Source organism: Sebastes umbrosus, chromosome 2 (genome assembly GCF_015220745.1).
Source record: "Sebastes umbrosus isolate fSebUmb1 chromosome 2, fSebUmb1.pri, whole genome shotgun sequence".
Taxonomy (NCBI): domain Eukaryota; kingdom Metazoa; phylum Chordata; class Actinopteri; order Perciformes; family Sebastidae; genus Sebastes; species Sebastes umbrosus.
This window is the reverse complement of record NC_051270.1, coordinates 10,592,345-10,617,031: the sequence shown is the minus strand read 5'-3', so window position 1 is coordinate 10,617,031 and position 24,687 is coordinate 10,592,345. Positions and strand designations below refer to the sequence as shown.

Sequence of the window (24,687 nt, the reverse complement as noted above, 5' to 3'; positions counted from 1 at the left end):
CATAGACGGACGACGAACACTACAAACTAACAGTGAACGCGTCTGCTCCATACGAAGTATCAGCTCTGAGTAGCATTTGTCATATTCCACACACACGGGACGAGAGAGAGTTGACAGACAAGACGATGCGAAGCAAAGCGAAAAGCAAAAGCACCTACTTGACAATATTTCAGATTTAAACCCAATGCTATAAGGGAACCATAACGTTAATGAGGCCATCGCCGTGTGGAGGACGGAGCGGTCACAGCCGGTGTGCGCTACGGAGCAGCACAGGGTGAAAACCTGCGGCCCTGCAGCGAAAGCTCGACCGGAGAGGCCAGACACACAGTCACCAGACGGTAAAGATCAAAGTGAGTGTGCTACATAAATTGGCCGTCATCTTTTCTTGTAAAATGTCCGGTGTAATCGGTAACACCGGTTTATTAACCAAAGGGAAAAATTCCTCACCATCACATCCCTACAATTAAGTCTCAGTTCAGTTGTTAGAAGATTGTTTGATGTGTTAGAAACCAGTCAGCCTGCATTGGACCCATTCATATGAGACAGCTGTCACAGGTTAATCACTGGTTGTCACCGTTAGCAGAGACTCCAGTCTGCGGTAGAGGTTCCACATATTTCACTGCTTAAACAATATTTATACCGAAAGACAACACATAATTACTAGATAGTTACTATCTTCTCCATCTCGCATTCAACCTAGGTCAGGAGGACGGTCACGTAGGAGGGTTGGTTAATGCATGTTGGCCCATTCAGACAGATCACAGACATGGGTATGACTCGTGTCGATCTGAACGGGGGTATCAGACTGTGGCCTCGGTTTCCGCGTGGCCTCACAGAAAAATAAAATCACTCCACCATCAACATTCCTTCAATTCCTCACACACAAAGACACTCACGTACACACAGAGATACATCATCTTGAATGTTTTTGTGTCTTTTGATGAATGATCCAAATTTATTGAGGGGGTTAACCAAGAACATGAGAAAAAGGGGGAAGAGGAATGCACTAATTGGTTGTTGTCTGTGGTGATGGATGGGAGTCGTATTATTAGTCCGCTAGGGTTACTCTGGGATTTGCTCTGGTCAGTGTAAAGAAAAAAATATCTCATGCTTTTTTTTTTACTTCACACGCACACACACTTCCTCCTCCTTCTCTCATGAAAAGTCTCTAACTAATAAATAGAAATGCTGATAAACAGAATGATGATATACGAGGAAGCAGAAACAAATTTCAAACTGTGGGAGAAAACCCATATTTCCAATCATTCCTTATATTATTTTTCTTCACCCTGTGACATGTCAATTATTATTTTTGACAGTTCTCCTCGCAACCTGATTAAGAAATATTACAGTTGTCGGGTAAAAAGTCTAAATCTGTTTCACAAAAATATATGGGAATATGGGTTTTTATTCTCAGCTTCTATGGCTATACAGCCAAAGATTATGCAGATAATCGCCTCGGCCATGGTTGATCTGACATACTCATCCTCACAATCTGCTCTGATACAGCCTCTAAAGAGCACCTCCAGACTGACTGACCCAGTGACACGACCACTTTCGAGCTTAGCTCTCTGGCTTTGGCAGTGATTGATAAGATTGTCTAGTGACAAAAAATAACATGTCAGAGTTCTAAAAATAAGGAGTGTTTGCTTCTGAGTTTCCTGCGTTCCGACCAGCCTATTGGTCACAGGAACAATGAGGCAAATTTCTTTGCCCAGCCCCAGTAAAGAGGAGATTTCTGGCCACACTATTTCCTACGAGAAAGAGATTAATGTCCTAAACCGCACCAGTAACTTGAATGACACACTTAACAGTTCTTTTGTCACTCCTGCTCAGGAGGGATTGACAAAATTTCTGGTCATATTACTAAAATCTCCACTCTACCTTTGATCGTTGAATCGTTTGATTTAGTAAATAACCATACAATCTCTTTTCTGTCATTGCTGTAACAATCACAATCTGGTTCCAGATCTTCCTGACTCCTTCTGGTTCATCTCCTTTGTCTCTCAGACTCCACCAAAAAACGCAGGTTAAAAAACGCAACAAAGCATTATTTTACATCAAACATTATTTTTGTTTAAAGAGACTACATGTATGTTTTGAACAAGCATTAAATATTGTAATATGATCTTCAATATACCAAACTGAAGGCAGCATAAAATAGAAATTGTAATACTATTAAACAGACACCAAAAGACAGATTATCTTTTGTAAAGGACAGAAGTTTTAAACAGAAATACATTGTCACGTACTAAAGAAGAAGCAACAGAAGGAGCTGTTGCAGTGACAGTAGTAGTAGCAACATGGTACAGTAACTGCATGTTAAAGCTGATGTTGGACAAGACAGTAAGTCAGTTCAGTTTGTTAAGCCACAGAGGATAAAAGCTTGAACTCACTCCCTCCAGTTTGATTTGAAATGAAAGAGCTCAAAGTGGATTTGCCTAAAACTGCAACGCTGGTCATCCCCCTCCAAAGTGATTTCTCCACTAATGAGTAAAGACGAGGCTCAACTGATGCAACATTTGCAAACAGTTAGTGGATATGAAAACCGGGTCTCATCAAATTGTAGCACACATGGTACGTGTCTACAATGACCATGATGACTATAACGGTAACCACAAAAGAGCCATCAATTCAAGTGGTCAGAGGTCACTGTGGGAGAGCTTTTCAAGCCAAAGAAGAAGCGACCTCACCCTCCTACCCCTGGTGGTAACAGCGAATATTGGTGCAACACTATATGATCCAAATGCATTGTTGATTAACCCTGCTATACATTCGGTGTTGCAGGGTTTGTACATTTTGTTGCTGCTCGTCTCTGCAGCTTGGGGTCCAAACACTTTTATAAAATCTACAGTAAGGTGTCACTTCCCTGCATCTCTGCAGGATTCGGTCAGAGGTCCTGGCTTCAGGGCACAAACAAGCATCTTTCTGCTGCACCTGGGACCAGCTAAAACTATTTTCCAGACGTGATGTTAAATGTTCTGTGGAGACGACTGCATAGAGCATTCTGCTTTCAACAGCAGCCAGGTCCTTCAGAGCTTCTTCGGGGCTTTTAGGACAAGGGATTGTGTGGCCCCATGTGTGTTTTAAACTTGTTTAAGCCCCTCCACATTAAATGATTTATTACTGGGCTATAACACAGAACACAGTGTGCCTGCCCATTACAACCTTGCATCTACATTACTTGCCGACCTAAAGGCTTGTTTGGATTGGCCATATGAACCATTTGGCAAACCTCATCAATAGCACACTACCTGAAAATAAATTTGGATGGACTAAAGACATTTTAGCATATTTAAGAATAATATTATTTACTGAACAAACATTTCTTTAAGACTGGTGACCACTTTACTCCCCTCCGTATGTTTTCCTTAAAGCTTTTACACACCGGGGGTGTGACGAATAAACAACATGAAAATGCAAAATACTACAGAGCCCCCGTGTTGTTGTTTCATAAATAAAGGCACCGCTCAACCTGTTCCACACAACTTGATTGGTTGATGAGCTCAGAAAATCTACCTTGTTCTGGAAAAAAATTACGTTGCTTTTTTGCTGTATAATATTTGCATTCTGAAACAACAGTTTCAAAAAAATATACTGACGTGCGAATCACACGAAAAAAAAATGCTGTGTAAAGGCCATTACGAATGAAAAGGTCATTCAACATCAGGTCTTTGGTTGATTAATGTCAACTATAGCAAACTCATAATCAATAATAGTTCAATTAAACTCCATTATAGTGCACCAATTAAAATAAGAGTATACCAACAGGCAGTACTTGAACTGCAATACTCCAGGCTTTAAGAACACTTTTATCTATATTTCTATGCTTTTCACACGCTTTCAAAAAGCATTAGACTAAATTATTTACCTCAACATTAGAGCACAGAACTACATATGTTTAAATAGCTGTCAAATTTAGATGAATGGGCAATGTAATTAACACAGCTTACAGAAGCAAACACCTCTTCCTTCTGGTTAACCTCTTCTTGCCAATGTAATATATATGTAACCCAAAGATATGGTGAGTGGGCATGAAACGATACAGTTACTAAAAACATTTTTATACCAGTTACAAAAATGTCTAGTAGCTCACCAACATAAAGTGTGGATGAAAAAGCAGAAGCCTTGACTTTATGTCCACATACTGTAGGCCCAGTCAGTCTGAGGCGACATTTTTAAGGAAATTAAATGAAAACGCCACATTTCTTTAACACTGTTCATTTTCATCTTGGCTTGCAAGTCGAATATGACGGCCCTGAACAGGTAAAGCTAAACTCACAGACTTAAAAAGCTCCATCTTGTCGGCAGTTTGAATGGCTAGATTTTCTTCAATGATAATGTTAAATGACCCAACTGCTCCCTTGGCTGCTAAGTAACTTTGATTGACATCATCGATTGAGTGTATCCTGAACTTAATTCAGGAAACCCTGAATTAAATAAGGTTAAAAAAAGTTTGAAAAGACCAATTAGTTTTGTATTTGAGGGTCCGTATTGTATGAGGATGAGAGAGCGAGAGAGAGAAAGTGAAGAAGACAGTGAGCGCATGCTGGCACACAACCGACTTGTTAAAGCAGAAAGTTGCCTTGAGCGTCATCCTCACTCTGGCTCTGCAGACATGGACCCACTGAGCCAAAGATTTTTTCCTGCTGCGAGTGTGTGTTTGAAAGCAAAAGGGCATATTAAAGTGCAAGTAATATGTACTTGTATGTGATTGTGGGAAAAGTCCCACAAGGCCTCTTGGTCTCTACGCTGTCTGCCTCCACGACCCGCCACACAGGCTGACAATTTATGCGGCCAACGACAGCTCCCCCTGATCGCGCGCCAGGGCTCAGTGGAGGCAGGCCTCTGGAGCAATGGCAGCGCTACTGGCACTCCATCAAAACCCAGGAAAAATCTCATTAGGACTGCGCCTGGGTGCCTCCTGCTCCGTCCCCCACCCCCGTCGCAAGAAAACACCTTCAGGATTGCAACGTTTGGAGCAGCGGTGCCGACATGAAGCGGGGAGCGACACACATGAAAAGGCCATTTAGCAAAATGGGCTAGACAGGCAGAGCGACAGAGACAAGGGAAAATGTGGGAATAGACAGCGGTGCGCCTCCAAGTACGAGTCTGCTTCCCCCGGGCCTTTCAGACGGGAGACGGCTGAGGTCGCTGACACTCACATAAAAGCCACCCAGCAGCGGAGAGGGTGAAACGGAGCATTAAAGAAAGGAAGATGTGATTATTCGCACCATATTCATCACAGCTACACCATGTCCAATATCTGTACGGATGCGTAGATTGATAGGTATAGTCGACTACGGGTCGGGTAGTCAGTGGTGGATGAAGTACCTGAAAGCCACACTTGAGTAAAAGTACAGATATTTAACCAGAAAATTACTTTAAGTAGAAGTTAAAGTCACCTATTAGAATATTACTTGAGCAAAAATGGCTGATATTTACTGCACTTAAGTATCAAAAGTAATTTTCTGATATTAAATGTACTTAAGTATTGAAAGTAAAAGTACAAGTAAATGCTGTTTATAAAAAAGCAAGCAATTTTGAGATTTATGAAGTTTATTCCTCTTAAAAATAGAGGCTATATTACACTACATACAAGGTCTTCACAACTTAAAGGATTTAAAGAAAAAAATCTAGTTTTTCCTTCACTCATAGTCGCATGTAGCATGATCTGACATGCAGCTTGCCTGGACTTGCACAAATCTAAACTTTATGGCTTTGAGAGCACTTTGAGAGCACCCATCACGTCAATTATGTAACTTGCGAGTTAGGACCCCTGATTCGCCAAACCTGCTTGCTTGCAATAGTAATGAGTAAAGAAGACGCTCAGAGGAAATGTATTGGAGTGTAAAGGTATATATTTTATTTAGGAAATGTGGTGGAGTAAAAGTGAAAGTTAAGAGAAATATATAAACTCAATTAAAGTACAGATACTCCCAAAAAATACTTAAGTGCTGTAACAAAGTATTATTACTTTGTTATATCACACCACTGCGGGTAGTATCATAAAATACAAAGGGACTGTCTTGGTACCAGGTTATGTTAAGATACACTCTGTCATCGTGTCTTTGTACTTTGTCCTGTAAAGTTAGTGCACTTGGCAAATAAAATTATTTTGACTGACTATCTAGCCTGGATAGCAGCCATTAGCTAAAGTTTATGAATTACTAATGGAGAAAACAGCTTTATAAGCATGGGGGATTTTCTAAATCTCTAGTGCACACACAGCCCAAATGTTGAAAACCGAGAAGTAAAACAACAACAAAAAAATCGTATTAGTTTTAGAGCTGCAAATTAGCTTATAGGTGTAGTGTTACTCGCGGGGGACCTCAAGAGAGGAAATACCCATCCCTCTCCACCATCCCAAAGAGTAAACTGAGATACACCGGAGGCAGTTTCAAAGCACCGAGCACAACTCTTGGAATCTGGAGCGGTGCCTATCCTGCAATGTGCGGTACGCGTGGTGCTGCTGCAGGAAGAGGAAAACTAAACGGACCACCAGTCATCATCAGACAGCAGTTTAAACCTGGGTCCAGTGTTTTTTTTTGCAGTTCTTTACGCTGGAGTGCTCCTCACCTTCCAGCAGCATTAAACAGCCTCATTCAAAGCCCCACGTAGCAGTAAAACATGACGCCCGGAGATGGAGCCAAGATAGAGAGTGTTGATGTGAGGTAGTGAAGCGCCGAGCTGCCTCTGAGTGAGGCTTCAAAGGGGATCGGTTTTCACACATGAAATAAAGATCTCAGATAATCATATAGCATAGCAAAGCTGACGCGAGACGGTCCCATTTATGGAGAGGAGGGGAGACGAGGCCAATTTTCATACAACACCTACAGACTGAGAGCCGTGGCAAATTAATGTCTCTGCATTTCTCTCTAGCAGAACAAGATAAATCTGTGGTTTTTTTTAACAAAGACGCTATCGGGCTCATCATCACATGATGCATTGAGGTACTTTCTTGATTTTGCTCCGGTAGAACAGATGCTCGTGTCTTCCAAAGTGTCAGAGCTTTACAACAAAAAACTAAACCAAAGCATAATAAAACTGATCTCATGAGCAGTCTGTAGTGCCAAGACAAAGTCATATCTGCTGTGTTTTACAATGCAATTTTATGGCTTTGATAAGAAACGCGATGCCTTTCCAGAGGTCACACACTGTAAATCGTTTGATGTCGAGTCCTTCACATGCACCATTAACAAAACATAAGCTATCTGGTGGATGCTTTTAATCTGAAGCACCCTTTCATTTAGTACATTTGGTGCACACGTTTTATTTTTCAGAACATTAGGACACAGCTGAGCATAGGACTGTATAATGGCAAGAATCTGGCGATACGATACGTATCATGATACCGGGATAACAATCCATACAGTAAGCAAGGCGATATATTGCAATTTCTTAAATTTAATTTTAGGAAAGCTGTCATAGTATAAAGAACACACCAGAAATACAACGTTTTAGAATAGGCGAAAATAACACATTTATACTGCATGCAAATTAAAAAACTGCATTGTGGGGATGTCTGTAAAGGGAAGACTCGTCTGTACCCATACAACCCATTTTCATTCACATACTGTATCTTAAGGTCAGAGGTCAAGGGACCCCTGTGAAAATCGCCTGCCAGTTTTTCCTCGCAAACATTTTGCGATTTTGGAGCATTATTTAGTCTCTTTTTCAACATGCTAGTATGACATGGTTGGTACCAATGGATTCCAATGGTTTTCTAGTTTCATATGCTGCCACAACCTTCCCTCTAGCTTTAAAACAGAGCCCGCTACAACCTCCGAAAGGTCAAATAGCGGCCGGATTTTTAAGAGGTTATTTAAAAATCAATAGTGTTTTGGAGAATCAGTACAGTATCGCACAACATATCGCGATACGCGTGTGTATCAATATTTTCTTACACCCCTAGCTGAGGAGCATTTGTTAACTATGCAGCAACAAAAAAATCTAAATTTAGGGGCTTCATCAGATGAGAAAATTGTCACTATGTGGTTAAAACCCCCCTACTTTAAAACCACATGTGGGACCCACTAAAGTTTTCTCTTCTGCGTCTCAACCACTTTGTTTGACTGGATTTTTCACCATCTCTAGAGAAAGACCAATACTTGAGTTGAGCGGACAACAAACTGGATAAATAATTGGACGAGTAAGTTCTTCATCTCTGCCGACTAAAGAGGGCTAACGTGTAATTTGGCGTCTCAGAGAGTGAACATCAAAGACAGACACCTTCTCTCCAGACTCGGCGGCCCCATGCCTGACACCCCTCAGTCACGGCACACGCTCTTCTCTCCCTGCACCCCAGGAAGGAAATTATAGCCACAGAGTTGGGATCCATCACCAGGCAGGTTGGAGGAAGCTGCTGCTGCTCTATGATTAAAGTGTGCATGGTCAGCAACACCAGGACTGGAGGGGTTTGAGGAGGCAGCACATGCCAGAGGGCTTAACCGTGTTAACTGTAGTTCACGTCACGGGTCATGCAGAGATTCTCCACACACACAAACACACAGACCAGATACACTTTAGTGAGGTTGAAAACTACGGAGGAGGTGCGGTTCAGTTAGTTATTCTCTATGCACTATATATTAAGTCAAATGATACTGTGTGTCAGTGTAATTCACTCTCTGTCGCTGCTGGATAAGAGGTTGCAAAGACACGTGTCTGTGTAGCGTGTGGACATTCATGTGGATGTGTGAATTTTTGCACGTGTTATCTAAATTTATTAGTTTTTTTACAGGACCCACAAGTGCCCTGATTTGATGCCTTCCTTTTTGTCGAGCGATATAATGCACAGCCACCAGTCATCATCTCTCCACGTCAGATTAACATTGCAAACACTGCTGGTCACATTACCTCACCCACATCAAAGGCTGCCTCCTGAAAGGCTCGGTGGAATATTAGCAAAGATTTACAGCCTTCATCTCGACGCTTCAGAAACATGCTGATCTGAAGTAATCTCCCCCCCCCCCCGTCCACCCACCCCCCTCTCTCTCTCCCTTTTTGTGTTTTATGTGTGAAGTTGGCCAACACTTTAATGACCCATTTACAAAACTTTTACACCTGCAAAGATAAGCTTTTACAACTCAGCCAGCCCCTCGGGCACTAAACCCTACCTGTTACTCAAGGTAACAGCCTTTATTAGCTTTTCAAAAATATGTAACTACAGCTATTAACATTTATCACACTGTTTATCTCAGAGAGGAGGAGAGGGAGAAGATACAAGGTGTCAAGATCAAGAGCCTGACTGCGTGATCACCCCTGCAGCAATTTAGAGACACCAAAAAGAGCCGGGAGAGCTTTCATTTTCTACAACAAGAAAAACACTGGGCCTCAATCACAAATATTCTCTCACTTCCTTTTTAAATTGGTTTGTAAAAATTGAAAAGACAACACTAACTGTGATGCACAAAATTGATGTGAGTGCCAGCAATTAGCAATAGTTTGCAAGCCCTGTAGCTGTGCACAAAACTGCAATGCCGGGGACACACATTACACGAGAATCAAGCCGATTTGGGTCTGATTCTCCACTCCAGACGTTAGTCAGCAAAGCCACGATTTTTTGATGGTTCTAAAGATATCTTATCAGATATTCCTGGGGTGTGAGTAGAAATGGGACCGATCCGATCCAATATCGGTTTGTAATAATGTTGGAGAATGTCCCTCTGGCTGTGTTATGGCTGCAAAGAAGCTAGTGAGTTACTACGCTAGCATCTTTAGTACGGAGGTCGAGTGGCTGCTCCAAGCCCAGAAGAGGAGACAAACATGATAAACACATTACTATCGTTTGTATTTTCACAGTAACGTTTGTGGCAACAACAAAAAATGTTTAGTTAACGTGTCTCCAGGACTTCATCCATATTTTTTCCTTTCTTTCTTTGTGAATTTTCTTCCTGCCCGTCGTCTGCCATGTTTGTTTACACTAAAGTCACGCTTGATTGTGAGTGATTTTGCAAGATTTCCGGTTTTGAGAGTCGGGACTCTTGTTGTTCATGAATGGAATCTGTTAGTGTGTGGTGTGCTGTTTTGGCCAAATCATTGCTCACCACACTGTTAGGTATAAAAACTGTTAAATTGAACATAACATGTTGTTATGTGTGGAGTCTCTCACATTTTTAACATCTGTTGAGATTTGAAAAATCAGAAAAATAATCTTAGTGTGGGGCAGCCTTAATCTTCAGACCAAACTGTTACCACATGTTAATTATTGTCATCTTCTTGCGCTCCTAGTCCGAGGTAACAGCGCTCATAAACAACCAGTCTCACACAGGCATTAAGGTGACGTGTGCAGACAGCGCGAGCAAATCCACTTCTGTTTTCATCCTCAAGTTTCGTTGGGAGTCAGAGAGTTAACGGGGGGAATCTGAGCCAGAGGTGAATCCTTAAAACACATTCTCCACCAGCCAATGAACTCCACTTTGGGACCTCGCATTCCCAAGAGGAAGCCATGGTTTGGAAGGGAATGGAGACAGCCTGTCGCTTGGCCTTGATTTACAGGTGGTCTCCGCCTGCCAAGAGCAACAAATCACAACATTATGGCCCTCTGAATTCAGAGTGAAGCTCAGTTCCAAAGAATGAGGGAAAAAAAGAGAGAGGAGAGAGGGAGTCATATGCAAAATGACACACCTCGTCTCCAAAAGCTAGTGCGGTTTGCGCAGCAATAGGATATCTCACCCTTCGTGAAGGAAATTAGTTCGCTATGGAACCTTTAACTTCCTTGGCATAAAAAGGACAGAGCGGTCCTGCTGAGGTGACATGAGCTTAAAGTTTGTGTGTGTGTATGTCAATCATTATAACAAAAATAGGATGGATTATACATTTAAGAGTAGTTGGCAGCATGCCTGCTTCCATGCATGTTGTGTTTAACAGCGAGTGTGCTAAACCACGTCTAAAGGGTCGCAGTAATTAGTCAAAGCGCTCTTTGAGGGGAGACAGTCCTTCAGTCGTCTGGGTGGCTTCAGACGCCAGTCTCAAGTGCTGCAAAGTGTGGGAGGAACAAGGTTTTAGCCAGGAAGTCTACCTTGAGGGTAGCAAGGAAAGTGACAGCCACTTAAATCTCTAACCACAGCCAAATGAGAAGAAAACACCTCTGTGACTTGTCATGTCAGTAGCTACAAGGAAATAATAAAATAGGAAACATTTTCACGCAGAGATCCTTGATGTTCCCACAATATTCAATTGTTTTAAAAAATTCAAAAGACTACATTACCTAAAAAAATGTGCTCACTTGTAAGTTACCTTAAAGAGAAGACAGACAGCAGACTGAAACAAGTCCTTAAGTTCGTACTGTTTTTTTAATAAAGGACATCAAAGTCTTCTCTTTGATGTGGTTTCCATCATCTGATCCAGCCCAGACATGTTAGATTACAAGCTGGAATGCACAAAATAGATAATGTTTTTACTCATATTACTATCTGATCTACTGAATCAGTTACGTAAGTTGTCAGGGTTGCATTGTGAGTGCAAATCTGCAGTCTGGATGCGATCCAGTCACTACAAACACAGTGAAGAAAAAGAACACAACTGTAGATGAAGAGATGTCATAAAAGCTGATCTATATAATCAGATCGCTACAACTCCTCCAAATGACAGTTTGTCAGTAACATCTATAACTACCAGCCCAGCTTATTGGATCAACAGCGGAGCTCCATGTGGTAGGTGGCGGTTATGAAAACCTCTGACGTGTGCATGCTGACCAGATGCAACTGACCTCAACACCATGGAGGCCATTCTTCCTCTCTGCCTATGCACACACATATTCATCCATATACACTCACACACGCACAGCATGTTTGGAGCAGACATCCTGCCGGCCACAAGCCACTACCTCTAAACATCCCTCACATCTGACCTTTTAACTGTGTGGACCCAAAATCTCTGTAATTACAGAGAGTGTTTCAACGTTGCAAGTAAACATAGCAGCAGAAATAGACACTTCAACTACTATATACAAGTGTGCTGGTGCCAGGGGCAGGTTTCTATTCATAGCTGACTGGAATTAGTGGCTTGTGTCACCAGTGAACACCATAATGAATTTGCAACGGAGTGGGTTACTCAGTTGCAAACTGCGACCAAATTCTGCTACCGACGCTCATACACACATTAACACAGAGAAAAATAAAAAAATACGCACAAACGAGGAAACAATACTATTGGTTTCACAGCTCCATTGTAAGTGTGATGAATATCATCAGCATACAGGAAGCATCACTGTTATGGAACACCATTTATGACAAAGGACAAGTTAAATCCACAAAAGTAAAGGAAAGTAAAGAATCAAATTTTAACATCACGTGACTTGTGTGAGCCTCTGAATAAGATAAAAGCGTATGAAAAGTAAAGTAAGACTATATGATGGAGATAGATTTTGTGCTATAAGACAGGAACACTTTAAATACAAGCCTATGTCGAAGCATTCCCAGGCGGCAACCTCCGGGTCTGAAACGTGAAGCCAATGCTGAAGTGCCTTAAACTTGCATTCAGAAGTCTGATTGTATAGAAGTCTATGAGAAAATGACCCTACTTCTCACGTGATTTATTACCTCAGTAAACATTGTAAACATGAGTTTATGGTCTCAATCGCTTGTTTCAAGTCTTCTTCAATATAGCATGATGTTTATTTAGTAGATTATGGTCCAATTTAGAGTCAAATAGACCATAAAGCAGGGTATGCTTTAGGGCGTGGCTACCTTGTGATTGACAGGTCGCTACCACAGGGTTGTCCGTTCTGGGAGTTGTCTGCATTTTTGTCAACTTTAACCCTTTCACAGTGTGTTTTCAGTTCATGAAAGTTAATTGTAACATTTTTGGTCACCTAAAAAAGTATTTTTCAGTGTTCGATAGTACTTAACTCCACACTCTCGTGTCAGTTCTGGTTGCAAAATACCAAGATGGCTACAGACAAAATGCCGAACTTGACGCTTCAAAACCGTAATCCACAAACCAATGGGTGATGTCACAGTGACTACATCCACTTCTTATATACAGTTTATGTTCCTTGCAGTCCACTAAAGACTTACAAAACCTTTGTCCAAGGACGCTGTTTTTTCAAACCTGAGCAAGAAACTGGGTGGGGGAGTGGTGGCTTTGATGGACAAGGCAAATGGCTGTTTGGGGATCACAGGGTTGTCCTGCTTCATTGAGAGTCGACAGGGTGAGGTGCTCTTTAGGTTGCGGCACCTGTGGAGCATAAACACACCGGGGGAGGACAGCTTTCCTTTCAGCAGGGCCGCTCCTCTGTTTAGCTTTCCTTCCACCAAAAACATCCCTTAACAGACAATCCAGACCTCCTCCAGCCCTGGCGCCACAGGAAGAGCTGAAGTGCCCTGGAACCTCTGTCTGTGGGAGGCACAATGCCTCTCCCAACTCTGTTTACCTTAATCCACTTCCTCCATTCGCTCTACCTCAGGTGGCCGTAGAGCCCTGGTCACCAAAGCTCTCACACACAAGGAGGATAAATACAACAGCGGGGCTCATGGAAGCTGCGTAGTCCATCACTGGTGTTTCCCTACGACCAGTTCGTAAGAAAAACAAGTGGAAGGGAATCACGCTGGGACTCGGCGTCTGTTAGCAGTGATAAATGGATTCACATATTAGGGTAAACAAATGGGTAATGTGCCTGTGTGCTTCACGGCACATGAGTGTGTGCAATGCGAGATCCCGTGCATGTGCGCATTCTCATGAGAGCTTGATAGCGGTTTTATGCAGATGTTGATCACTTCCTATTTGAGAGCCACTTTGAGTGCTCAGTCAAATTATTCAGCACTTACTGCATGGGCCAGAGCGCAACCCGCAGGGGAACCTGATAAACAAACAACAGAGAATTATTCAGGGTTTAAACACTTAAACACCCACTTCAGCAGAGCCTTTTAAGTGGGTGATTAAAATGGGCAGAGGAGCTCAGCGCCACCACTGGCGCCCCAGTCACCTAGAGTTTCTCCCAGTCCCACACACACAGCCCTGTCAATCCCTAACCTATTACAGACTTCATTCAGAACTAAATCTAACCTTTTTGGAGGTGCCAGGGGGCAACCTCCGGGTCTGAAAAGTGAAGCCAATGTGGAAGTGACTTAAATTTGCATTCTTTCTAATAGCCAGCAGGGGGCGACTCCTCTGGTTGCAAAAAGAAGTCAGATTGTATAGAAATCTACGAGAAAATGACTCTACTTCTCACTTGATTTATTACCTCAGTAAACATTGTAAATATGAGTTTATGGTCTCAATTGTGGTTGCCTAAAAATTCAGCATCCGGTTGTACTTAGCTCCACCCTCTCGTATCACTTCTAGTTGCAAAAAAAAACCCAATGGCAACGGCCAAAAACCAAGATGGCGAAGTCCAAAATGCCGATCTCTTCAAAACGGGGACTCTATTGGGACACTTAATGGAACTGAGCATCATTAATGTCATTAGATACACTTATGCTACAAGTCAAAATTTCCACAGTGAAAGAGGTTTATTTTTTAACTGTGATGGCTGAAAATATTGCCCATGTTATTGGGTATGTTTGTACATTTTTACATCTACCAATGCATAGTTTCAGTGTGACGAAAGCCCTTCTCTTCAGCATGATAACTAACGTGATATTTAAAGTTGTGATAGATATGTTGGTTTGGGAATGCGGCTGAAATCACTTATAAGTCATATACAGCAGAGGAAGATCTACTCTTTAAGTCCTGAATTGTTATATATGTGTGATGATAAAATCTACCTGAACATCAAAATCAACGTTAATCAATCAGAGGAATAAAATAACAAGTAAGAGTCTCATTGTACAAGTCTTTGATCTACCATATTGGCAGCATGAAACTAGCCATTATCTGTCAACTAAAATATTCCACAATTAATTGCTCTCCTTTCTAACTCAATATGACAAGTCAAACGTGGAAAGGAACACTTTCTCGAAGCTCTTCAAAAGGCATTAGCATGTCTAAGGCATACGCACACACATCAAAGGTTGAAGATATGTAAGCATTACGGCAAAGATGATGATGTCAGTTAAATGCACTCTAGATTTAGATGGACTAGTGCAGTGCCCGTTCGGGGCAGGCCGATTGCTCGATCCCCGGAAGTGCTGCTTGCAACGTTCTCAAGGAGTGTTTGGATGTATCATTAGTATATCAAGCAGCAAAATTGAACTGTAGTCAATGAGCTGCTGCCTGTAAAGGCCCACTGCGGACTACATGCTTGACTCAGTCTGCAGAGCCCTGAAGCTGTTTATTCAAAGTTTATTGAGACCGAAAGCGTTGTATGTCAAAATTGCACCAATGTCGACACTGCACGTTCTTGGGTCCCTAGCAATACACTCGCCAAGTGTGAAATATATCGGATGAACGGCTCTCGAGATATGCAAAGGACATACACACATACAGACAGACATACACACATACAGACAGAGACAGACGGACAGACGGACAGACAGACAGACAGACAGACAGACAGACAGACGGACAGACAGACGGACGGACAGCTTTATAGTTGAGATTATCAGAGTATTTATATATACACACTAGGCACAAGTTTATCAAGTGCAAGCCATTTCAATCTGCATCCACTTTCAAAACAAAGGAAATCTAAATAGCCAAACATCCTAAAAATTGCAAAATAAATGCCACCTTCAAGTGCGGAACAAACCCCTTCAGCCTAAATGTATCTGTGAAGGGGTGGTGAGAGACACTTTGATCAACAGCTCTCCGTATACGGAGCATATATTTGGGGAAACAAAGCACAATCTCAGCTGCTAATCCCCGGAGATTTAGAGCACATTCCCCCAGAATCCTTTGATCTCTGGAGTGCATCCGGACAGCTGACTCCAGACGGCACACTCACATGAACATGCGTGAACAGATTTGCACATACATGAGCGTCATTTCATTCGTATGCCAAATACATGGTTTTAATCCTAATGACACCTACAAGTGACATTTGATCATTGATTTTGCAAACTTTAAACATGTTTTGGTACTTGTTTTAGAGACCTCTGAAACTAGACTGAACACATTTGATACTAGGGGTGTAAGAAAATATCAAATATTGAGTATCGCGATATGTTTTGTGATACTGTATGGATTCTCAAAACCACTGTATAGATTTTTAATTAATAGTTTACATGCAAAGATTAACTCAGTCAATACTTTATTTCATTTGCAAAGACATGCGCCCTCTCCAAGTAGTGTTATGATGTTGGATGTTACAGGGACTGTGATAAATGCAAATGCAGATCCCACTGTTCTGATTACATAAAAACATTTTTTTTTTTACTCAGATTTTATGCATATGGTGATGTGTTCTTTATACGACAGTTTTCCTAAAATTAGATTAAATAAATTGCAATATATCGCCTTACTTGGTATCGCAATATATTGTGATATATTGAATCGTAACACTTGCATCACGGTTTGCATCGTATCGCCAGATTATTGCCAATACGCAGCCCTATTTGATAAGGCATTTCTTAATAAAATCAGAAAATGGTATGTGATGTATAATGGCAATCGTGAAATACAGAGGAGAGATGGAGAGGAGATGCTTTAGCACAAATAAAAAGGAGAAAAGTGGATAAACCAGATCAAATGTCTACATGCCACTAGGGCTTTTCCTTACTCTAAACCGCTGTCATTCTTTCACAGGAAACCTTTCCGCAAGGCACCATTCACTGAAACCCAGAGTTATCCGCTCTGCTTTGTCACACAGGAGAATCTCCTCCAGCTTTGAGTAATCTATGTGACACACGATGCCGGATGTGACATTAAAGCCACCTGCACGTCCTGGAACCTCCCAGTCCCCAAGCTACGTTGACGTCAGCCTCAAGACTTCCACGCTATCTTCACATGGGAAAATCAAAAAAAATCACAGAGCCCCTCTATGGCCAGGTGCTACCCCTCCTCCCCATAGGCTACGGCTTTTCTTCTCTTTAGAGTGTGGCTCCAAACTTTTTCTCCCAGCCTCTTCAAAGAGCAACAACAGGCCCTCGGTCCCTTGGGAGCACAGAGGGGGTAGAGCCCGGTGGGAGAGGGGCATACGTCACGCAGCACGCACAAGAGGCCAGCCGGTGGGAAAAGAAAAACGCACAGGGAGAGGACAGAAAAGAAGGAGAGAAAGAGGAAGAGGAGTCTGCATTTGAAAGGTGCTTTCAGCTTCGAGACAAGGGCCCTCGCTTTGTGGAAACGACAAGGAGAGAAAAAGCACAACAGCAAAAAGCGAAAGACGAAGGGGGCGCAAAAACCTGCCATGTCTTTTATCAGACTTGGAGGCTGAGGGAATGCGTTTAAAAGCTTTAGGCCTACTTCCAAAAAAAAAGAAAAACCTTTCTACTTTAAAAAAAAAATAAAATCAAAGGGCTGGCAACCAACTGCGAGACAAGGGGGTTGGGGGCAGAAGTTTCACTGTGATTCACGTTTGAGTTGCATTCTGTCGTCAGACGTACCTTTGTCTTCCATACAAGTTGATGGAAACACAGTTTGAAATATATATATATATAAGCTTTGTAAGAGCAGCAGCTTGGGAAGACTGGAGGTGGCTTTTACTACACAGAGGGTAGGGCTTCACAGCAGAGGAGGAGCCATCAGTGTCACTACAAACACCTCCCTGCATGGCCCACTTCAAATGCAGTCTCATTTCATCAGCCACAACCGACACAGGGCCACAGGGTAAACGCAAGAAACAGATGGAGGCTAGGAGGGGAGAGAGGAGGAGAGGGGGAGAACCAGAGGAGGGGGAGGGGATATTAAGAATAGAAAAGGGGGTAACCTTGGGAGGAATAACCATTAAAAAATGTTTTTTTTAGTTACACTTGACATGCTACTTACATAATTGGATCTTTCATCTGATGCCAAGAGAAGCAACCTAATAAACTAACCAACCAAAATTTGAACTTCCAAGTCATAAGTTGTGAGGACCCTCCGCCCTATCGATGTCTATGTCAGCGACATAATTCTACAGGGTGCACATAACATATCAGATGTGCGGGTAGGTGTAGACACCATGCTGTACACGGGGGGAGAAAGTGTGCCGAGGCTCTCGTGACCTGGATCTCATGTGTTGAGACCAGATCCACCTGCCCACACCACTCACTCACTCACTGTCTGCCAAGCAGCTCAAACAAAACTCCATCTGACATCTGATTGCAGAACTCATGAATGGGTGTAGAAGTCTGCATAGAAACATCATTGAGAGCTCAAGTGCATCTTTATGCCACCATTTAAAACCATTAATGAAGACAAACTGCTAATGTGAGCACTAGCAGCTCTTCAAAACAATGACTGGTATGAAGCCGGCATTGTTCCTACAGGGAATACGGTTTGGAAAAGACCGGATCAAAAGAATTCCAGGCGTGGACTCCCTACTGTTGACACCCGACCCACATTCTCCTGGACCCTGGTTCAGCTGGGAGGGGGGCTCAAAGAACAGCGGCTATAAATAACTGTCTCACCAGGTATTCTATACAATATAGACAGCTTTTAAAGCTAAGAGAGTTGACTCACATTCTCTCACCTAAGAGGTTAGCTTCTGTTTTAATCTGAAAGCACCGTGGGGTTGAGTTAACGTACGTTATACGGTGAATATTTTCTAACAGACGGCTTCATTACAATAAGAATAATAATTTATAATCTTTAGAGTATATTTTTGAAGTAAAATGACTTTCACGTGTGGAATTTAATCCATAAATGCTCTGGAAACGTTAGGACCTCATAACGTTTATGTAGCGTACCGCTTCTTTAACAGCTCTAATATGAAAAAGCAGCAAAATTAACAAATAAAACACCATTAATGCCCTAAAACATAAATGTTTTACTCATAATATTTCACATAGTGCTTACACTTATGCCAAATGTAAGAACTACCAGTTTAAAGTTAAATGTTTTTTTAAGCTTTAGGAAAGATACTGACAGCTACGGCTATTTTTTGCAGGCCAACGGTATTAAAGCACACATCTCGTAAACATTGTCGCATCTAATTGATGATCAGATTGCTGAGAACATTTACATTTAAGGTTTAGTGAAACTGAAACTGGGTGCAGAAGTCCAGATGATCAGCACACTGGCAAGATAACCATCCAATTAAAGATTAAGCAGCCTGTGCAAGAACTGGTAACATTTTTTAGGGCTGACCTCGACCAAAGAAATTCTTAGTTGACTCAACACTCATATGATTTTGTCGACAAATCGATGATTTTGATGTAGTTGATTAAATCGACAGATCTGTAAAACTGAGTTTCTCCACTAAGAATCACACAAAAGCACCACTTTAAATCTTGTGTTTACCAGAGCTGGGTTCATAAGTATCTTAGAAAAAAGTCATTCAGCATGAAAAAAGCATAAAAAAATCACTTATCATCTAAAGAAATCTTAGTCGACTAAGATCAAAACGACTGATTAATCATCTAATCAACTAAGAGGGGGCAGCCCTAATTTTGTCATGTCCTTATTTTAAAATTCATCACTACCCTGCACTAAAAAAATGGCTAATATATCCAGAGTTCCCATGCCATGCTATGTGAGAATAGACTCAACATTGAATTGTCCCATTTAGAAATCAAAGTCTGAAGGCAAAAGTGGAAATTTGAGTGTTGCAAAAGTGGAAATTTGACGCTCTGTGCGTTGCTTATTCAAACCATGACTTCATAAATGTGTAGAAATGTGTTCTATAACACTTAAAACACAACAAGAAGCAAACAAATGGTTTAAACTTGAACATTAACTATTAAAGATTTTGGATTCACTTTAATAATCACAAAACAAAAGGGAAAAGCACCCAAATACATATTGATGGCAGAAACACCTTTCTTCTTTTATTCATTTTCCCTCTGAGCTATAAAAGCCATTAGGCACCCAGACTTGAATTATTTATAGAAACTGAGCTCCACTAACTCCAATTTTTTTTTTTTTTAAAACATCCAACCCTTTCAGCGGGGGCTCCTGATCCATCGCGGGCCAAAACTTCATACACCACTGTTGGTGGGAAAAGCAGCACACGGATACTTCCAGGAACAAAATAATGAATGTTTGTTTTCGTGGTAATAATGTATGGTAATTGCATGGTAATAATGTGGGTTTTAAATGCTTAAATTGCCCAAAGCGTATGAAGCCCACTCAGCACATAAGCAACCATGTAAATGGCATGGTTTTACTGCTGCAGCGGCATCCACACATGCTCTAGAAAATAAGTTTCAGGTGTTTCTCATAGAGATAATCTGAAAGAATGGCTCAGAGACACACAAACTGGAGTCAGTGAGATCCTGTTACTGTATGAAGATGTTTATAGCAGCTTTGGGCACATGTTGGGATTAGCAGCTTTGACACCATGTGGGTGCAACATGTAAAGCCAGTTCCACCCTTCCAACACATGTACCACACTCAACCGCTCGCACGTCACACTTAATAGACATTCATAAAGTGACCGCTACCTCTCTCATCACCAACCCACCATGGCTGCCCTTCAGGCAAAGCAAAGCTATCAAAAACGCCTCGCTGCAGAAGACAAAACATCAACAATGGAGGTCTTTGGACCTGACTTGGGCGGGAATCAGTAGATATTTCTGTTGCCTAAAACTTCCCCAAGTTTGATGCTTGCCTTCTCCTCACCAGCATGCAAATAAATCCTCATACCAGCGGCTCGTTTTTTTTTTCAAGAATCCATGTGCAGCTGTGTCGTGCTTGCATGATAATCACTTTAAGTGCATGGTATAACATGACCTTTACACGAGAACGGCTGCATGAACAAAAGTCATAAAAAACAAATGAGAGGGAAAGAGAAGGGAAAGATTGACTGTTTACTTCAACAAGCAGCTACATGCTAATGATGAGTAGGGGTGGGAAAAAGAAATCAATTCACCTATGTATCGCAATTTTTTTTTACGATATTGAAATAGATTTTTTTTAATGCCAGAATCGATGTATTTGCTTCATTTGCGTCTATGCAGAGGTAGAAGGAAGTTAGCGCTTTTATCGTTGCAGTCTGAGTAATCGTCCGTATCCGTCAACCAAAACAAACCGCAGCGAGCCGCAACAACGCGTAGATACAACTCCCATTTTAAATCCAGCGTGGTAAACACTACACATACAGTAAAGCATGGGAACACTTTGTGTTTCACACATTACCAGGAAAAGCAAAGCTAGACATCACGGCTAAAGCTGCATGTTAACTCTGTCATGGACAGGAAATATTATCGTTTAACATGCGGTCCAAGCCAGCTGTCACTTTCATTTCCGTGGTCAAGTCAGCCGACGCTACAACTGTGGAGCACCCATATACTGACATTTATGTTAAATGCATTCAAACGGCCTCGATGGAGCTGACCATGTACGTATAAAGAGAATGGAGCTAACAGTAAGAGCTAACGACAGACTTGGCGAAGTTAGCGGAAGTATAGTGACTGATATATTTGACTTCAAAACATCTCTGACTACATAGATGCCGAAAATCAAACATTCTAACTGTATTAATTTTGATATTTTCCAAAATAAAAGTCCCTAAAAGTGTATGATTCAACTTTTTCCCATGGTTTAGTGTTAAAAAAGTTAACAGAAATCGCAATAAGTCTAATCGCAATACTTAAAAATCATAATACATTTTGAATCGGCACCCAAGTATCGTGATAGTATCGAATCGGGAGATAGGTGAATCGTCCCAGCCTTAATGATGACAGGACTGGTGCGCAACTAAAGGAACTGTCACGTATTTTAAAAAGGAAAATCATGCCGCAAAACATCACAACACAATACTACAATAGGTGCTCTAAAATGTAAGAGAGATCCTGGATTCTGGGCTGCATGTAGATGCATTTCTGCTCAAAGTGTCTCTGGATCGTGGGTGGAGGAACTGATTTCCCTTTTTTTTTGCTTGATAGGCTCCAATTCCTCAAACATGCTGCCTTTTGAGGAAGGCCTCGCTAACCAAAGAGGCTTAAGGCTCCTCTGAAGCAATTCCAAAGGATTTCCCCACTTGACAACAACAGCGCAGTGTTTACGGCAATGCCAAAATACAAAACAAGCATGACCTCCAACATTTTTTCTCCCCAGCCTTTACAATCCACACTTGTCACCAGACTGTCACACTGCAATGCTTTCAACTCGGAGCTTGATCTATTGTTCCCTAGAAGACAAAAAAAACTCCCTCTCAGATCAGTAAGTGCATATAGGATGGCACCAACATTTGTTCCCCACATGAGTGGAGGGAGAGGTCTACCACCAAAGGAGTGGTAACATTCATTTTGCCACACAGTGAAACTGAAAAAGGTGTTTTGTTGCTCAGAGGGTAGAGCAGGTTGTCCACCAATCGGAAGGTCGGTGGTTCGATCCTGTCCTTGAGCAAGACACTTAACCCCAAATTGCTCCCATAGCCATCGGTGTGTGAATGAGTATTTAGATTAGATCCTGGTGGGCAAAGTTGGCACCTTAGCAGCCTCTGCCATCAGTGTGTGTGAATGTACACATGTGTGACTACGTCCGGTTTTCAAAATAAGGTGTTAACAAAGGGAACTGTATATACAAAATGCATATATGGAAATAAGTTTGATTGGATTATATTCACCAGAAGTATAAAACATAACATGTCCTTTAAAATTAAAAAGAAAATACCAATAATAAAGTATTTAGATTAGATCCTGGTGGGCAAAGTTGACACCTTAGCAGCCTCTGCCATCAGTGTGTGTGAATGGGTGAATGCTGACATACAGTGTAAAGAGCTTTGAGTGGTTGGAAGACTAGAAAAGCGCTCTATAAATGCAAGTCCATTTGTTCAGCTTGTGTGTTTTGCAGTTATGTGTGCATTTTCAACTTTAAGTGCATCACTGATGGCTGAAATCTGAAATCAGCAACTCACTCTGTGCAGCCAACATGAATGGATATCCATAAAAGTTTGTCCACCAGCAAAGCATTGAGAAAGTTTGTCAACACTTTTGAGTGCATTAGAAGAGTAAACTGGAGACTAAATGTATAGCTTCATGCAAAACTACTGATAGAAGAGCACGGTTGCAAAAACACCGCAAAAACCTCGTCCTAATTATGCACAAATGCGCACAGGCACCGCTTCTATTGCGCATACATGAATGCGTAAACCTCGTGGACACACAAGACTCGTACTCACCCGTGTAGTCAGACCGCAGTTATTCTTGTGGTGACAGTCCTGTTGCTCGAGGCGAGAGCTCGTGCAGTAGTATTTCTGCTTCACGAGCCAGTCGTCGATTCCCTTCCTCGCCAAACAGGCATTGACTACAAAACTGTCGCCTGGAAACAAAGAAGCGCGTTATTATTACGCAGCTACAAACTACACATTACACTTGTTTTCCATGAGACATCTTCACAGAGTCGCTGCTCTCTCTCTATGATGAGCTGAACATTTTGCTGTGCTGTTCACAAAACTGACCCAAATATGAGACTTTTTTATTATTATTATGCTATAATAAAAAAATAAGAGCTGCTTACCTTCTGGACTCTCCCTCGGTTTACAAATAGCAGCTTGTGAGAGAAAGAAAAAGTCAGAAGAAGACAATGAATTACTGGAAAGTATCCACAAGACATGTGATTTCTCCAAAGGAATAAAGAAGCCTTACCATGTTTCGAGTGCAGTTTACCCATTTCTATGCATCGAGTTGGAGTTAAAAACCATCAGAAGAATATAATAATCCAGAGAGGAAAAAGAAGAAGATATCCAGACAGAGAGAGGAGCGTCCGTGGAGACGGAGAGCAGACTGCGCTGCGCTCAGTACGGGACCGGATGACTGGATGACTGGGGAGCTGAGAGAGCCTTTGATCCGGAGCACACTGCACTGACAACACACACACACACACACACACACACACACACACACACAGGACAATTCACCACTTCCTGTCAACGCTTTCACAATAAAACTGGCTTCACAATAATGATTAGCAGAACAAAAATACAGATGAGGGGTAGTATGGAGGACCACAAGAGTCACATAAATAGTAATAGAGCATTTAATTGATTAATAAATAATTGTACAATAAAAAATAGGTATTAATAAAAGTGTTCATCATTGAAACTATATTCACACAGTGTACCGTATTAAAACATTTTTAGTGGACTATATCATAGAAATATACTCAGTCAGAGGAGATTTCGTAATTTATATAATGTAGCGTAGCCACTTGATACTGCTGTCAATTACAGCCACCTCAAACTTAAATGCATGCTAATGTATTTTTTGGTAGGTATATCAATAAATGGACAAAATTACAAAGTATTTCATTATTTGATATTTTAATGACTGATTTTATGGTGTTTTTGTAAATCCCTTTTTTAATTTGAACTATTTATTGATGGATTTCATTTTAAATTTCTTTTCATTCTTCTTTTTATTGCACGTTAAAATGTATGCATACAATGAAATACTTTGTCATTTTTTCCATTTATTCATAGATTAATAAATTAATTTGTAAACACATTTATTAATGCATATTTTTATTGTGCAATTAGTTATTCATCAATTAAATGCTCCATTTACTATTACGTGACATTTGTGGTCCTCCATAGGGTAGAAGTAAAAAAAAAAAATAATTGATAAGAATGGATGTGATGAAGTGAATTGAAAATTGAGCCTTAAATGGATGTGAAATGAAAAATGCATTGATAAATTATCATTATTTAAAGCCGATTTGACTAAAATAGTCGGGATATGATGAAAACAGAGTCGTTTTTCATCATTTTCCCTATCTTACATTCAT

General features: G+C 41.3%; 1 protein-coding gene across 1 annotated transcript in view; it reads right to left on the bottom strand.

Moving 5' to 3' along the window:
* Positions 1–23,764, bottom strand: part of nkd1 (NKD inhibitor of WNT signaling pathway 1) — a 37,387-nt gene extending 13,623 nt beyond the window's left edge. The window contains exons 1-3 of the mRNA XM_037758103.1: positions 23,550–23,764; positions 23,422–23,454; positions 23,084–23,223 (exon numbers count right to left, since the gene is read on the bottom strand). Coding sequence (XP_037614031.1) covers positions 23,084–23,223; positions 23,422–23,454; positions 23,550–23,574 — 198 coding nt within the window. The 5' untranslated portion in view covers positions 23,575–23,764. The remainder of the gene's footprint in view (positions 1–23,083; positions 23,224–23,421; positions 23,455–23,549) is intronic.
* Positions 23,765–24,687: the final 923 nt, after the last annotated feature.